Source organism: Salmo trutta, chromosome 12 (assembly GCF_901001165.1).
Source record: "Salmo trutta chromosome 12, fSalTru1.1, whole genome shotgun sequence".
In the NCBI taxonomy this organism is placed as follows: Eukaryota; Metazoa; Chordata; class Actinopteri; order Salmoniformes; family Salmonidae; genus Salmo; species Salmo trutta.
This window is the reverse complement of record NC_042968.1, coordinates 36,638,782-36,656,148: the sequence shown is the minus strand read 5'-3', so window position 1 is coordinate 36,656,148 and position 17,367 is coordinate 36,638,782. Positions and strand designations below refer to the sequence as shown.

Sequence of the window (17,367 nt, the reverse complement as noted above, 5' to 3'; positions counted from 1 at the left end):
CCAACCTGACAGAGCTTGAGAGGATCTGCATAGAAGAATGGGAGAAACTTGCCAAATACAGGTGTGCGAAGCTTGTAGCGTCATACCCAAGAAGACTCAAGGCTGTAATCACTGCCAAAGGTGCTTCAACAAAGTACTGAGTAAAGGTCTGAATACTTATGTAAATGTTATATTTCATTTTTTTTATTTTAATACATTTGCTAACATTTCTAAAAACCTGTTTTTGCTTTGTCATTATGGGGTATTGTGTGTAGATTGATGAGGGAAAAAAACAATTTAATCCATTTTAGAATAAGGCTGTAACGTAACAAAATGTGGAAAAAGTCAAGGTCTGAATACTTTCCGAATGCAAAGTATTGGTGAATTATATTATTCATGCATTGAACTGCATCCATCTATTCTCCAAACAATGCCTTACTGTATGTCATGGAATTTTGAGTGAAATAGAACCTATTTTTAAAACTTCTTATTAAGTTGGTTTTGTAGCATGCTCTGGGAATTTTATATTTTGTATTGATATTATGATTGTCTGTTTGTTTCATATCTGCAAAGTAGTTAAAGTGGAACTGACATTGTTTTAAGGCCCCAATTAAATCATCTACAGATAAAGAAAAACTGCACTGCAGGTTCACTCAGAATGAACAAGCTGTTCATCTCATGGAATTTATGGAAGGTAATCGACACAACCATTCCTGTCCTTATAATTAAAACTAGCTTAAACAATCTGAATGAATGTGCAATGGGTTTTTTCCTATCATGTGCAATTGATTTGGAACCTAATTTAGTTTAAGAAAAAAAAGGGGGGAAAAAGAAAGAAAAATGTTAAATGAAGATGCTTTTGTCTTTCCAGTCATTTTAAAAGTGTGCGCTCTTCCTTCTCTGTTCCAGCACCCAGCCATAAGGGTTCATGTCCAGTTGGAGCATGTTCATGATCCATGGGTCTCCCTGGGCCCCCTTGATGAACTCCTCCAGGGTGATGTGACCTGTATGGGCCATCACAACACAAAGGTTGTCCAGAAAACAAGGCAGACAGACAGACTGGAAGTTTCTGTGCAGGCCTACAGCACACCTGGACAAGCAGACCAGGGCCACGTTCAGTAGGAAAACGTGCAGATAACATGTCATGAATAGAGCTGACATGACTACATGTAGAAGAAAACAAGAGGGATTTCAAAACATATCTATCTGTTTGTTCCATAACATTGGGCTCTGCTGAATTTGCCCCAATACTGCACATAATGTAAACATTCAGACTGAGTATGCACCTACCGTCATTGTCCACATCCACAGTCTTCAGTATTCTTTCACACACTTCATTCACCGACAGCTGCATACCCTCCTGCTCGCTCTTGGACGTCTTCTTTAATCGATATATACTCTAGGGGGGAAATTAAGAAGCAACAGTGTGTAACCAATACATACAGTCTATGGTTATAAATTATTTAGGCCAAGATCATTCACAAAGTAAGAGGGCCTAAAAACCTTTACTATTGTTAGGCCTAACTTACATCAATAGCACCTGTTTGTAGGTGTGCATTCACACTTAATGTTTTTACACATCAAAGTTGTTTTAGATTTGTAATTTAAACCACACCTCATGCCAAAAGTAGCCTACACACACACATATACACACACACAGAATTGGCTCATCAGAATTGTTAAAAGTTAGCCATCTGAACAGAAAGTTTTAACTGATAAACTGATTGTCTGCATCGGCTTATTTATCACCACTGAAGAAGACACTCCCATAAGACCCTTGGATAATTTAATCACTAGACACCGTAGTGACCTTGTGGAATCCTCAGGCGACCTTCACTGGGTGCTTACATCAATAATAGCTCGCAGTTCTGTCCTATCTACATAGCCGTTGCCGTCCTTGTCGTATACTTTAAATGACCAGCGTAATTTGTGCTCCAAGTCCCCCCGGAAAACCAGATTCAAGGCTGCCACAAACTCCAGAAAATCAATGGTGTTATCCTGAAAAGACATAGACAAATTGAAAACAATCGTTTTTTTCCCTAGACTTAGAAAAACGGTGCCCGTGTTCATTTGCAAGGATATAGAAAACTGCAAAACTCAGAAACATACAGCATACAATAGGCTATCTCACCCCATTCTTGTCAAAAGCTCGAAACATGCTCTCCGCATACTCTGAGACTTCCCCAGTTGGGTCGACGCCAAAAAAACGCTTGAACTCGTGGATAAATAAAACACCGCTCGGGCACTCCGTCACAAACTTTTTGTACATGTCCTGGAGCGCCTTGACATCGATCTCCGGGTCATTCTGCTCCGTGTGGTGCGTCTGTCCCATGTTGGCAGGCAGGTGGTTGGGGGAGCGCTGTCCTCTGTTCTGAAACTCCTTGGTGCTGAGTCTCTGCAGTAGGCCTACTAAAAGAGGTCATTAACAAACAGGAGGGGCTCCCGAGTTGGTGTCAGTAATTAGGAAGGACTCGATCATGAAAGCACTTGAACTGATAAGAGGTTGGACACAGAGGCTTCACTAATGTTCCAGTCAGGTGACTTGGAGCAGCTTTAGAACAGGAATTATGTCAGACAGGTTTTCCCAGGCCCCAAGGGTTGTGAATTGATAAAAACGTATGGTACCCTAGCCTATAGTCCCTGTATATACCCTCATGTCAGCTTGTCCTGAACATTATTCAAGGTAATGCCGACCTAGACACTCTCTCCTCAATTCAAATGATCATACAACTCCCCAAATGCTTTAATTAATGAAAATACTATTTAATGAGGCTGTACCACCCCATCTCATTCTTTCTCCTGATTCTATTTATAAGCTGTCAAGACTGTCATGACAGCACAGCAATTGAATCAATAGAAAACACAAAGCCCCTCAGACCAAGCTAATTTGTCTGGTAAAGTCCCTCAGTATGTGATTCTCATCATGTGGTTAATTCTTCACAGTCTTTCACTGTGGAACCATGGAGCTGCTGATCAACCAATCACTATGAAGGAATCGTCCATAACCAATGGTCCATGGATTATGCCAGAGGACATTCATTACTGCCATGTAAGCATTTCACATCGAAAGCAATTGTCCTTAAAGGGGTTCCCAGCTTGATGCCCGCAAATCTTCTCAGAACAGAACATCTTAACATAACAGAGAAGTCAATTAGGTGAGTGAATGCCAGGCCTTTCACAATCAGCCTGGGTCATTTTCATTGGGCACCAAAGGGAACAAAACAGATTGAAACAGGGAGGGACTGCCTGAACTTGTCCAATAAGAAAGGCTTGTTTTCATTTTCTGTTGTAAAACACTTTGCTACGTCAACTACAGTATGCCCTAATGAATACAACCTAGGCCAGCCATAGAACAACAATGTTGATAGTCATTTATATCCGGTGGTCACACACACATTTTGAAGTTGTTTTCTGGAATTGGTATTTGTATTTATTATGGAGCCCCGTTAGCTGCTGTCAAGGCAATGTAATGTGTCTGAATGCTGAAACAGTCAGGTAGGCTAGATACCCAAGCTAGGGACCTCATATGCTATACAAAACATTCTGACATTGATTTGACTGTAAATTGCACAACATGTCGTAATCCACGTCAAAGCTGTAACGTAGGCCTTTTCACCTTGAACTGAGATGCACTTACATGGCCATGGCCAGATTGAGCTCCATGTCTGTCCTTATTCCTTAAACAGTCTCAATGTTGTTTTTCCTGGACTGGATGTCTCCCCGGGTGAAGCTAAGAGGCTCTCGGCCAAGCTAGATTTGTAGATGGAAGACTGGTATATCAAGCTCCCTAATGGGATTGTGGCGCTGCAAGGCTAATGCATCAGGCTAGGCTACACTGAGCTAAAGAAAAGATAAAGCAAACCTGGGTCGTATTCATTAGGGCACACTGTAGCAAAACGAGCTCATATAGTACCTCCCAGCTTCAAACAGTTTTTTTTCAGTTTCGTGCCTAGTGAACCCGACCCTGTATATTTTCCAGTGGGTCAGTCCATAATAAGGGAAGCGTATAAAAGCACCTCCCACTGGGCAAAAACTTTTTGCATTAAAGTTGTTCGCATGTAATTTCAACCAAAAATTGTAATCTGATGACGTTGAAACAATGTGGGAAACTGATTGGATTTGCAAAAAGATGTCAACGTAAGGCAACTTCTGATTTTTTTCACCCAACTTTTAACCAACATTTTTATTACCTAGTTGGCTAGGGGATTCAAACCAGCGGCCTTTTCGGTTACTAGCCCAACACTCTTACCCGCTAGGCTATATTCAAAGGTTGTTTGTTATCCATTTTATAATTGGTACAATAGCGTTCATTTCACAGTGGCAGGCTGGCAGGAATCCAGCAGTGGATCCTAAACAAAAGCTATATTGGAATAATGAGGTAAGGTGTGGATAAAGTAAGCCATTGGTCCAAATCTCATTAAAGTACAGTGCCTTGCGAAAGTATTCGTCCCCCTTGAACTTTTCGACCTTTTGCCACATTTCAGGCTTCAAACATAAAGATATAAAACTGTAATTTTTTGTGAAGAATCAACAACAAGTGGGACACAATCATGAAGTGGAACGAAATTTATTGGATATTTCAAACTTTTTTAACAAATAAAAAACTGAAAAATTGGCCGTGCAAAATTATAGTTGAATACAAGAAAAATAGTAAACAATAAAATCAATAAACTAAACATCCTAAACCCTTATGTCATTCTCAATATGATACCTAAACATATTGCCCTTTCTCACAGACACCTCTCTAACAACAATTTTTGACATAAGTGAAAATCCTGTTAGAGATTGAGGGCAAACCCTATGTCACATACATGTCTAGGTGAAAAGATATTCAGAAGGTCTAACATCATTTATCATTCAGCAACTGTTACATTGAGTACATGGTTATTGTCACGGTTGTCGTCGGTGAAGGAGGACCAATACGCAACAGGTACGTGTATGCTCATCTTGATTTTTAATTACTCTCAAAAATGAACATACAAAAATAACAAAGAAACGAACGAACGAACAACTACAAACAGTCTGGCCAAGCAAAGCTCAACACAGAACAATCACCCACAAATACTAAACACAAACACACCATACTATATGGGACTCTCAATCAAAGGCAGATAGACAACACCTGCCTTCAACTGAGAGTCCCAACCCCAATTAACCAAACATAGACATACACTCACTAGACTCCACATAGAAATACCTAAACATAAACCAACACCCGGAATTACTAACTCAAACACCCTTTAACCAAACACACCACCCTGAACCACATAAAACAAATACCCTCTGCCACGTCCTGACCAAACTACAAAACAATTAACCTTATACTGGCCAGGACGTGACAGTACCCCCCCTTTAAAGGTGCTACCCGGGAAGCACCTTAACAAAATATAACCCCAAGCAACACCAAAAGAAAAATTCCCCTTTACTAAAGGGAGGGAAGGGAGGGTGGCTGCCGTCAACGACGGCACTGTGCTACACCCCCCCTCCCCAACCCACCTATTTCTGGAGGTGGCTCCGGCTCAGGCCGTTCCAGGCTGTCTGGGCAGTCTGGCAACTCGGGACAGTCTGGGCAGTCTGGCAACTCGGGACAGTCTGGGCAGTCTGGCAACTCGGGACAGTCTGGGCAGTCTGGCAACTCGGGACAGTCTGGGCAGTCTGGCAACTCGGGACAGTCTGGGCAGTCTGGCAACTCGGGACAGTCTGGGCAGTCTGGCAACTCGGGACAGTCTGGCAACTCGGGACAGTCTGGGCAGTCTGGCAACTCGGGACAGTCTGGGCAGTCTGGCCACTCCGGCAGTTCAGGGCAGTCTGGCCACTCCGGCAGTTCAGGGCAGTCTGGCCACTCCGGCAGTTCAGGGCAGTCTGGCCACTCCGGCAGTTCAGGGCAGTCTGGCCACTCCGGCAGTTCAGGGCAGTCTGGCCACTCCGGCAGTTCAGCGCAGTCTGGCCACTCCGGCAGTTCAGCGCAGTCTGGCCACTCCGGCAGTTCAGCGCAGTCTGGCCACTCCGGCGACTGTTGACTGGCGAGCGGCTCCGACGACTGTTGACTGGCGGGCGGCTCCGACGACTGTTGACTGGCGGGCGGCTCCGACGACTGTTGACTGGCGGGCGGCTCCGACGACTGTTGACTGGCGGGCGGCTCCGACGACTGTTGACTGGCGGGCGGCTCCGACGACTGTTGACTGGCGGGCGGCTCCGACGACTGTTGACTGGCGGGCAGCTCCGACGACTGTTGACTGGCGGGCGGCTCCGACGACTGTTGACTGGCGGGCAGCTCCGACGACTGTTGACTGGCGGGCAGCTCCGACGACTGTTGACTGGCGGGCAGCTCTGACGACTGTTGACTGGCGGGCAGCTCTGACGACTGTTGACTGGCGGTGCTGGGTTTACGCACTTGAAGGCTAGTGCGGGGAGCGGGAACAGGACGAGTCGGACTGGGTTGACGCACTTCCGGGTCCGCACGAGAGACAGGAGCTGGAAACCCAGGGCTATGGAGGCGCACAGCCGGTCTAGATCTTACCTCCTGCACAACCCGCCTTGGCTGGATGGAACTAGTAGCCCTGTACGAGCGGGGTGCCTTCCGAGCCCCCAGGAAAACATCCCGGGCAGGTTGCGCTGACTTCTGACAATGGGCGTGGCAGAATGGACTCCAGCCCATGACATAGACCAGTTGATGAGGTGATTGTGTCGCTGGAGCCAGGAGAATCCCAAAACCACTGAATCTGAGGAGACTTGATGAGCAGAAATTAAATAGTCTTGCTGTGATTCCCTGACACCCGTAGGTTGAGGGGAGTGGTATTATGAGTGACCCGCCCTATAGAGCGCCCGTCCAGCGCTCTAACATCCATTTGAATGGAGAGGTGCTGAGTGGGGATGTTCAGCTCGGAAGTGACTCAGCTGTTGTCGAGATAATTGGGAAGATGGGCGACACCTGGAGGGGGGTGGATACATTCACAAAGACAGGTGAAACAGATCAGGTGTGACAGTTGTTCATCATTGCTAGACATGTTCATGTCTTACCATAGATTTTCAAGCCGATTTAAATCAAAACTGTTACTAGGCCACTCAGGAAGATGTAATGTTTAGTGGTAGATTTGGCCTTGTGTTTCAGGTTTTTGTTATGCTGAAAGGTGAATTAGTCCCCCCAGTGTCTGTTGGAAAGCAGACTGAACCAGGTTTTCCTCTAGGACTTTGCATGTGCTTAGCTGTACTCCATTTCTTTCAACAACAAAAAAACTCACTAGTCCTTGCCAATGACAATGACATGATGCAGCCACCACCATGCTTGAAAATATGAAGAGTGTTACTCAGTGATATGTTGTGTTGGATTTTTGTTGTGTTGGATTTTCCCTAAACATAACATAACGCTTTGTATACAGGACAAAAAGTTAATTTCTTTGACATATTTTTTTCAGTATTACTTAAGTGCAAACCTCTTGCAAACAGGATGCATATTTTGTGAGCGCTTCAGAACAGCCAGAAACAACCAACAAAAAAGTACTTCATATATTTAATTCCTATCTTGTCATTTAAAGTAATGTCACAACAATCTTGGCCAGCTATCAGTGTTTCTGAGTCATGTTGCAGAGTGGAGGATCAAGATTTTTGTAAGAATAGATTGTTACAGCGCATGCTGATGAGAATTATAGCAATCTGTCACTCTCCTTGATGGGGGGGGGGTTAAACCATGGGAGCTGTTTGCAATGGAGGTGTTAAGGAATTTACCTGCAAAAACACAGCTCCGTTCAGCTAAACCTGCTACTAGTTTTTTACAGGTTACGTACCGAGGTTTCAAACTGGGTTTTTAGTGGTAAATGTACTTTTCTTTTTACCTCCTACCCCTTTCAAATATACAAAAAAGGTGGACCTTGATCCAACACCTGACGTTTATTCAAACCAACCTTGTAACTGCATGTGCCTTACACACATGGGCGAGTCAGTGCCGCATACATTTTTGCTCCCCAAATAAGTTATCCTGCAAAACTATGCCATGGTGGCATATTAGAAATTCCCTCTTTCTTTTATTGTGCTCGTCATTAATGCAATGTTTGGTGACCTTATAAATGAACGAGCAGGCTGATTTCTTCCACTTCTGTCGATAAATAAAATGTTTGTCACATTCGTCGTAAGGAGTGGACCAAAATGCAGTGGGTATATTGATCATCTTCTTATTTATTGAAGGAAAAAACACTTAAACAAAACAAAACAAACGACAAAAACAGTCCCATAAGGTGCACAGACTATACAGGAAACAACCACCCACAAACACAAGTGAAAACGAACACACTTAAATATGGCTTCCAATTAGAGACGACGACAACCAGCTGCCTCTAATTGGAGGTAATTGAAAAACACAACATAGAATTAGAAAAGCTAGATAAACACATAGAAATAGAAAATATAGAACATAAGCCAAAAACCCCGAAACACACAAAACAAACACCCCCTGCCACACCCTGACCAAACTACAATGACAATTAACCCCTTTTACTGGTCAGGACTTGAAAATGTTATTAATAGGCATACCAATATTTGAGCTACTTAATATATGAGTGATGTGTCAAAACACCTGGGTCAAATTGACAGAAAAGTGGTTTTAATGGTTGATGCAGCATGATCATGTTGATGTGGTATAGTAAAGTAACATTAGCACAATGTTGACTCAACCAATGTTTGCAAGCAAGATGGAAAGTCCAGAATACATAAATAGCTTTTATATATTCCTGATTAAACAGATATGTATGAAAATACCCTTAAAAAAAAGGTGACATTCTGTACTGTCGCCTCGTATTCATAATTTGATCTCAAATCCAAAATGCTGGAGTACAGAGCTTAATGTACAATTTTAGCTTCAGTGGTTAAGGTAAGGGTTAAAACAAAACAAATATTACAAAACAGTTTCCTTAACACTGGGATTGAACCTGCAATCCTCTGACCTGTAGATCCCTGTTGTAGCCCATCATCAACCCCAAACACCATGCTCTACCAACTGAGCCACATGGAAGACTTTGACCTACACTCACCTCTATATATACTGCTCAAAAAAATAAAGGGAACACTTAAACAACACAATGTAACTCCAAGTCAATCACACTTCTGTGAAATCAAACTGTCCACTTAGGAAGCAACACTGATTGACAATACATTTCACATGCTGTTGTGCAAATGGAATAGACAACAGGTGGAAATTATAGGCAATTAGCAAGACACCCCCAATAAAGGAGTGGTTTTGCAGGTGGTGACCACAGACCACTTCTCAGTTCCTATGCTTCCTGGCTGATGTTTTGGTCACTTTTGAATGCTGGCGGTGCTTTCACTCTAGTGGTAGCATAAGACGGAGTCTACAACCCACACAAGTGGCTCAGGTAGTGCAGCTCATCCAGGATGGCACATCAATGCGAGCTGTGGAAAGAAGGTTTGCTGTGTCTGTCAGCGTAGTGTCCAGAGCATGGAGGCGCTACCAGGAGACAGGCCAGTACATCAGGAGACGTGGAGGAGGCCGTAGGAGGGCAACAACCCAGCAGCAGGACCGCTACCTCCGCCTTTGTGCAAGGAGGAGCACTGCCAGAGCCCTGCAAAATGACCTCCAGCAGGCCACAAATGTGCATGTGTCTGCTCAAATGGTCAGAAACAGACTCCATGAGGGTGGTATGAGGGCCCGACGTTCACAGGTGGGGGTTGTGCTTACAGCCCAACACCGTGCAGGACGTTTGGCATTTGCCAGAGAACACCAAGATTGGCAAATTCGCCACTGGCGCCCTGTGCTCTTCACAGATGAAAGCAGGTTCACACTGAGCACATGTGACAGATGTGACAGTCTGGAGACGCCGTGGAGAACGTTCTGCTGCCTGCAACATCCTCCAGCATGACCGGTTTGGCGGTGGGTCAGTCATGGTGTGGGGTGGCATTTTTTGGGGGGCCGCACAGCCCTCCATGTGCTCGCCAGAGGTAGCCTGACTGCCATTAGGTACCGAGATGAGATCCTCAGACCCCTTGTGAGACCATATGCTGGTGCGGTTGGCCCTGGGTTCCTCCTAATGCAAGACAATGCTAGACCTCATGTGGCTGGAGTGTGTCAGCAGTTCCTGCAAGAGGAAGGCATTGATGCTATGGACTGGCCCGCCCGTTCCCCAGACCTGAATCCAATTGAGCACATCTGGGACATCATGTCTCGCTCCATCCACCAACGCCACGTTGCACCACAGACTGTCCAGGAGTTGGTGGATGCTTTAGTCCAGGTCTGGGAGGAGATCCCTCAGGAGACCATCCGCCACCTCATCAGGAGCATGCCCAGGCGTTGTAGGGAGGTCATACAGGCACGTGGAGGCCACACACACTACTGAGTCTCATTTTGACTTGTTTTAAGGACATTACATCAAAGTTGGATCAGCCTGTAGTGTGGTTTTCCACTTTAATTTTGAGTGTGACTCCAAATCCAGACCTCCATGGGTTAATAAATTGGATTTCCATTGATTATTTTTGTGTGATTTTGTTGTCAGCACATTCAACTATGTAAAGATAAAAGTATTTAATAAGATTATTTCATTCATTCAGATCTAGGATGTGTTATTTTAGTGTTCCCTTTATTTTTTGAGCAGTGTATATGTACAGTATTTTCGACAGTGAAGCAATTAAAAAAAAATGTGGCTTTACACTCCAGCATTTTGGAATTGATAGCTTTTATATATTCTTGATAAAACATATATGTATGAAAATACCCTTAAAAAAAGGTGACATTCTGTACTGTCGCCTCATATTCATAATTTGATCTCAAATCCAAAATGCTGGAGTACAGAGTCTGAGTATCAGTATTTTAAGCTAACACTCCACTGCACATTTGACAAATCACAGGAGTAGCAAGGAGTGGAATGTATGGCTGAACAGAGACGGCAACTGGGTTAACTTTACGTGTCAAGTCCTCCCATTTGAGGAAGTCATAAGTATTTGGACAAATTAACTTAAAGTGTATTAAAGTAGTCAAAAGTTTAGTATTTGGTCCCATATTCCTTTCACTCAATGACTACATCAATCTTTTGACTCTACACACTTATTGAATGCATTTGCAGTGTGTTTGGGGTTATATTTTACCCAATATGAACTGAATGATGAATAATGCATTGTGTCATTTTGGAGTCACTTTTATTGTAAGTAGGAATAGAAGATATTTCGGGAACACTTTCACATTAATGTGGATTTTACCATGATTATGGATAATCATACATTCATTGTGTTAAGATGAAATCACAAGATTAGGCTAATATTTGGCTCCACTACTAAGCTTTGAAGTTTCACAAGATTGCACGTGTATTTCGGAATATTTTGCTATTGCTTTAATTCCTTGGGGATTGTGAATTGGGTCTTCCAAGTGGGGGGTTTCTAGAAACACAGAAGTTGGCACCAGTGGAAGTTGCCAAGAGGAGGACAGCTCATGTTTTTCCAAGTGTTTGATACCATTCCATTGACTCCATTCCAGCCATTATTATGAGCCGTCCTCCATTCAGTAGCCTCCACTGGTAGGCACTAGCTACACTGCCTTCAGAAAGTTCACACCCTTTGAATTTTTCTACATTTTTTTTGTGTTACAGCCCAGATTTAAAATTGATTGAATTTAGATTTGTCACTGGCCTACACACAATACCCCATAATGTCAAATCAAATCTTACTGGTCACATACACATGGTTAGCAAATGTTTATGCGAGTGTAGCAAAATGCTTGTGTTTCTAGTTCCGACAGTGAAGTAATATCTAACAAGTAATCTAACAAATTCACAACGACTACCTTATACGTCGTTCAGCCACTGAACAAGGAAGTTAACCCACTGTTCCTAGGCTGTCATTGAAAAAAAGAATTTGTTCTTAACTGACTTGTCTAGTTATATAAAGGTTAAAAACAAAAAAACTAAAATGTAAAGGGGTGAATAAGAATATGCTCATATGGATGAGCGATGGCCGTGCAGCATAGGCAGTAGACGGTATAGAATACAGTATATACATGAGATGAGTAATGTAGGATATGTCAACATTTTTAAAGTGCCGTTATTTAAAGTGACTAGTGATGCCTTTATTAAAGCCATTTATTAAATGTATTAAAGTGGCAAGAGATTTGTCTGTATGTTGGCAGCAGCCACTGTTAGTGATGGCGGATTTTCTGTGTTAACAATGTAAGAAATAATAAAAAAACAAATTACTGCAGTTTCCTAAGGACCTGAAGTGAGGCGACCATCGCTGTCGGCACTATCTTACTGTTTACATTTACGTCATTTAGCAGACGCTCTTATCCAGAGCGACTTACAGTAGTGAACGCATACATTTTTTCCCCCCGTACTGGTCCCCCGTGGGAATCTAACCCACAACCCTGGCATTGCAAACACCATGCTCTACCAACTGAGCTATACAGGACCACTGTTGATGTCAAAGTGGAATTATGTTTTTACAAATTAAACATTTAAAGCTGAAATGTCTTGAGTCAAGTATTCAACCCCTTTTTTATTGCAAGCCTAAATAAGTTCAGGAGTAAAAATGTGCTTAACAAGTCACATAAGTTGCATGGACTTACTCTGTGTGCAATAATCAGTCTGATATTTAAAAAAATCCACTGAGCAACAAAATATACCACACCATTTTAAAGTGAAAGGAAAATCTAGAAATGTATTAACAAATGTATGATTGTATTGGATAAGACTGTACAGACATCAGTTTATTCTGGATCAGTAATCATTGGTTGCATCGTTTTGTAATTTTTTTTTATTATTGTATTTTCATTTCTCAAAATAACAAAAATGGCATTACATGCATGTTCAACAAATATAAACCTTCAAATCAAGCAAGACTTGAGACATGAGATCCGCATAAAACGATCATGATCCATTAACCGGTGAGTCTTCATCCATATCATCATCCTCAGACTCATCTTCCTCAGACTCTTGTTCTTTACCCTCCTCCCTCTCTTCCTCCTCCACTTCTTCCTTTTCTACCTCCTCCACCTCCTTGACATCTACCTCCTCCACCTTTCCCTGTACCTCCTCCACCTTTCCCTGTACCTCCTCCACCTTTCCCTGTACCTCCACTACATCCTCTTCCATCTCCTCCACTCCATTTCCTTCCTCTGTCTGTATCTCTCGTTCCATATGTACAACCCCGTTCTCCTCCTCTTCCTCTTCCACCTCCACCATTTCCGGGGGGACTGCAACACAAGAGAAATAAAGACCGGAAACAGTCAAAGAACCATATACGCAAACCCCTCTGCCCCATAATGCTGTTTACTTTGTCCATCGATGGCTCATTTAAATACTCAGACAACGCAGGACATGACAGACACACAGTACATGCCTTGGACATGTCGTATGAGAAGATGTAGTCGCCTGTACACACCTTGTCTGACCTCCCGTCCAGGGATCTGACCAGCCTGCAGCATCCCCTTCAACCTCTCCACCTCGGCCAGAGACGAGGCGTTAGCTATTGCATTCTGGGTAGGGCACAGAACAAATGTATTAGTTCATACATACATACATACAGAACCATTACATTAGATAGGTATTTTGGTTTTGATGAACACTCTTTTTGAAAGGACCATTAGAGTAGATTGCCAGTCCCGTTACATTAATTTGTTTAGCAGACCATAAATTGACCATTAAAATTGTGAAAATTACATTAGGTCAGTGGAATAGTGGTATAGAAACTGAGCTGTCCACGCCATAGCGTGTCACTGTCTGAAAACAATGACGTAGGTCTAATCCATGTGTTGCAATGAGTTTGAACACACAATCTGTGGAATGAAAGCAAGCCAAAAGGAACAAACTACACAGCGAGTGTACATTTTCTGGCGCTAAATACAATGTTAATAAATTATGAAGTGCCTTGATCGCTTCCACGTCAGCAGGAGACGGTCCCATCTTCTTCTTCTCAGGCTGCTGCACGGCAGCTCCGGGGGTGAACCTGAGAACGCACAGCAGCAGAGTTAGAGAGAACATGGAGGGGATGGGTGCTTCTCTAGCCTCTCAACCAGTGTAGTATCTTTTCTTATTGAGTCAAATAAACTGATACGACAGGAAATGCCATTGAGACGGCGCTCCTAAGAAACACTGTTGCATGGGGGGTGTTTACAGTAGTTGGGGCAACACATATTTAGATACTCCAGTTGCTACGCAACACCCCATCTACAAGAGTGATCGGTGGTGCAGATAGTCCGATTCTAGAGTGTTCCGGTGATTGTCCGACACCCCCACCAGCCAGTGTCCAGTGATTCTAAGGAGCTGCCGTCCGACGGGGACTTTCATCTTACGTTTTGGTCCGCTTGGCAATATCCTTTGCAAGCTGAGCACCTCGTTTGCCCTTGAACATTTTCTCCGCCTCCTGACGCTCCTATGGTAATACATCACAGTTAAAGTGAGAGCTTAAAGTGAGAGTGAGCTTAAAGTGAGAGCTTTTCCAATCAGACGACACCTTCACGAGGAGGACGGACAGACGTTTGGGAGAAACATACAAATACAGCACTCTCTTAGCATGTCTAGGAAGACAGAGCTCTCCTCCTATACATTTCCTTCTATTCTGCATGCTTCTTTATCATTGCACTGCAAAGATTAATAACTCGGGCCTTCGTAGGCCAAGTCCAACGGTATGTGATTGTTTGCACTGACTAAAGGCCTACATCATTACAAAAAACACAGTTGTTTCATACAACCTGGCCTGTGTTATAGACGACCACCCTTTGGACCTGGTAATGACAACGCTTTTCTATAAAACTACAACTCTTAGTTTCTGAATGATGGCATGCACTTACCTTTAACTTGACCTTCTGGAAGTCAAGCACGTGAATCTGGGGAATTTTGTTGATGACATAGAGCCTGTAGTGCTTCTTGTTGGTCACTGGATTCCTTAGGAGGCTGAGATGTCACAAAAGCAGAGATTACGATATTGACTCACAAAACACAGGATTTAGGTGCACAAATATAGCAACTCATCTTGTCCTGCAATTTACAGTGAAATTGATAGCAACCTAAAGGATGAATCTGACTTAACTAGGTGTTGTAGTAGAGGTAAGTATTTATCATGAGATACCTGAGAAGGGTCAATGTCTTCACTGAGGCTAGCGGATCCAAATCACCCTGGAGGTAAAAGCACATTTAAAAACATGCCAACACTTTAAAAACAAATCGATGGTTCAAGAGCTGTGACTGAACACAGGAGCACACATGTCACAAATATTGCTAAATAACAGCACAGGTCATATTTTTCCAATCAACAACATGCATTGGTAAAATGCTCCCAAAAAGTAATTATTTAAAAAGATCTGATCAGATAAGGCCTTGACCCATTCACTAATGGGATGTGTGATAACTCACCAATTCCTGGATGTTGTTGCTTGTGAGGATCAGCTCCCTCATACTCGGCAGTGCCTGTTCAAGATTTTCACCAACACGACTGTGGGAGCACACAAAACACAGTGACAGCTAGCTAGCTAGGAGGCTAACCTTAAAACGAAATCTAGCAATCCTTGACAACACAATTGTTGCGAAAGTTACCATATTCTGTTGTTGTTCATGAGCAACGTTTTGAGCCTCTTGAGTAAAGGGAAGCCGTCCAGTTTTCTGATTTCATTGTCAGAGAAATCGATGGTATCAAACTGGTCAAGTGTAGCCCCAAGGTTTTCAAGTACAGGAATTTTGTAACCTAAATGAGAACAGAGCATACCAGCATAAGGTTAGCCGGATAGTTTTGGTGATGTAGCTAGCAGTTAGCAATCACTATCCATCAGTTATTACAGTGCGAAGGCCTAGCCAAACAGAGTTAGCTTTACTAGCTAGCTAGCATGAAATGCGCAGGTTTATTTACCTCGCAGATCCAGCTCCCTGTCGCGCACCGGGTTTGTGTACTGAGCAGCCTGCTCAATTAGCTCTGCCGATAATTTTACCATATCGACGGCTAACTGGGGGGGAAAAAATGTTTATAAGCGGGTTTCTTGATTTAAAAAAAAATCCAGTCCTTACAATGTTTTTTCAACACGCTGCCGCCCGGAAGTAAGACTACTCCCACAATGCAGCTCGGTGTAAACTAATAACCGGTCAAATTTCATCGAGCGCGCTCTAGCGCTGAGAACTAGAGGTTCAATCAGTGCGTCTGATGATGCCTGATTATCATTCAAAGATAACTGTCAGGAGCTCACGAGGGTGACTATGTATTTGTCTAGAAGCTGCCCAGAACCTTATTCACTTAGTAAAGGTTTCACCAGACCGAGATAGCTGCACACCTCTATTGCCCCTTCTTCTTCAGTCAGTGCTATCTTGGGACGTCCCTATCCTAAACCCTAACCTTAACCCCTACCCTTACCTTAAACATTTAAAAGGTAATCTTCAATGGGGCATGGATGTCCCAAGGATCCCGGACCCTTCTTCTTGTAACTTTCTGGCGGACTAGATGCTTTCCGGCTTAATGCTGCCATCCACAGGTCAGTTTAGGTATTATCCAATTGGTATTATCAGAGAGGAAGAGGCGATATGGTAATTGAGATTGCACAGTCAAACTACATCTCTTCATTTGGTTGAATATTAGTAATTTAGTAGATGCTCTTATCCAGAGCAACTTACAGTAATTAGTACCTACATTTTCATATTGCTTCCTGCTGGCCCTCCATGGGAATCAAACCCACAACCCAGGTGTTGCAAGTGCCATGCTCTACCAACTGAGCCACACAAATATCAGTAAGTGAGTGCAGTGATCTTTTGGTTTCTCAGTTAAGGCAACTTCTTTGAAAGTCACCTAGGCATAATATGTTTCTGAATTACAATTAGATATCCTCTTTTCATATATAATGATAACCCCATTTAGCGTGTTATTTACCCACAGGTAGGTTACTAATAAATAGATCTTTCTCAGCTTCACCTCGCCCAAAACTTCAACGGACGGTAAGCAGGGCAACTCATCCTCATCTTGCTATAATTGGGGCCCGTCTCCATTTCTTCCTTCTCTAATCCCCTGATGGTGTGGTCATCCTTTTATGTGTTATAAACAGACTGGTGCCTTGCAATTGTGTGCTCTGCAATTGTGTGCTTATTGTATTTAAAGGAGTAGTTAAATAATATAACTGGGGTTCTGAGGGGCTATCCAGCGACCTGCTAGGTCAGCATCAAAGTGAAATAAATAATTGAATCTTGAAGGGTAAAGAAGGGTGGGACCCACATTTAAGGGATTTTGATACTTTTTTAAAATCTGTGTGGAGTGAATGAATGAATGTGTGTGGGACATTGATAGTGGAATATGCTGTGATGCAAAACAGTCATTAAAGATGAACATTAACATGCACATTGCCATACTGTCTGTCTCTCTTGTTTGTGATGCTGGGAATAACAGCCCCATAACAGTTCATCCTAAAAGATTACTCTTGCGCACAGG

General features: G+C 43.1%; 2 protein-coding genes across 2 annotated transcripts; both read right to left on the bottom strand.

The window, feature by feature from the left end:
* Positions 1 to 755: 755 nt before the first annotated feature.
* Positions 756 to 2,725, bottom strand: LOC115203467 (guanylyl cyclase-activating protein 2-like). The gene is made up of 4 exons (XM_029768165.1): positions 2,111 to 2,725; positions 1,828 to 1,977; positions 1,270 to 1,378; positions 756 to 983 (listed from the first exon to the last, which is right to left on the bottom strand). Exons 1-4 carry the CDS (start codon positions 2,309 to 2,311, stop codon positions 856 to 858), a joined length of 588 nt encoding a protein of 195 aa, XP_029624025.1. The 5' UTR covers positions 2,312 to 2,725; the 3' UTR covers positions 756 to 855.
* Positions 2,726 to 12,705: 9,980 nt separating this feature from the next.
* Positions 12,706 to 16,024, bottom strand: LOC115203466 (U2 small nuclear ribonucleoprotein A'). The gene is made up of 9 exons (XM_029768164.1): positions 15,811 to 16,024; positions 15,501 to 15,648; positions 15,321 to 15,399; positions 15,037 to 15,083; positions 14,759 to 14,861; positions 14,261 to 14,340; positions 13,836 to 13,914; positions 13,351 to 13,444; positions 12,706 to 13,162 (listed from the first exon to the last, which is right to left on the bottom strand). The coding sequence occupies exons 1-9, from the start codon at positions 15,890 to 15,892 to the stop codon at positions 12,837 to 12,839; spliced, it is 1,038 nt and encodes a 345-aa protein (XP_029624024.1). The 5' UTR covers positions 15,893 to 16,024; the 3' UTR covers positions 12,706 to 12,836.
* Between the last annotated feature and the right edge of the window lie 1,343 nt (positions 16,025 to 17,367).

Bases quoted from the DNA above. Each gene is read 5' to 3' on its own strand.
- LOC115203466 (XM_029768164.1), bottom strand. From the start codon at position 15,892: ATGGTAAAATTATCGGCAGAGCTAATTGAGCAGGCTGCTCAGTACACA. The intron at 15,400-15,500 runs GTAACTTTCGCA...GTGCTCCCACAG, and splicing joins ATGAACAACAACAGAATATG to TCGTGTTGGTGAAAATCTTG. The intron at 13,445-13,835 runs GCACTTCATAAT...TGCCCTACCCAG, and splicing joins CTGACGTGGAAGCGATCAAG to AATGCAATAGCTAACGCCTC.
- LOC115203467 (XM_029768165.1), bottom strand. From the start codon at position 2,311: ATGGGACAGACGCACCACACGGAGCAGAATGACCCGGAGATCGATGTC. The intron at 1,379-1,827 runs GTAAGCACCCAG...TTTCCCCCCTAG, and splicing joins AACTGCGAGCTATTATTGAT to AGTATATATCGATTAAAGAA. The intron at 984-1,269 runs GTAGGTGCATAC...TGGCCCATACAG, and splicing joins TGTGGATGTGGACAATGACG to GTCACATCACCCTGGAGGAG.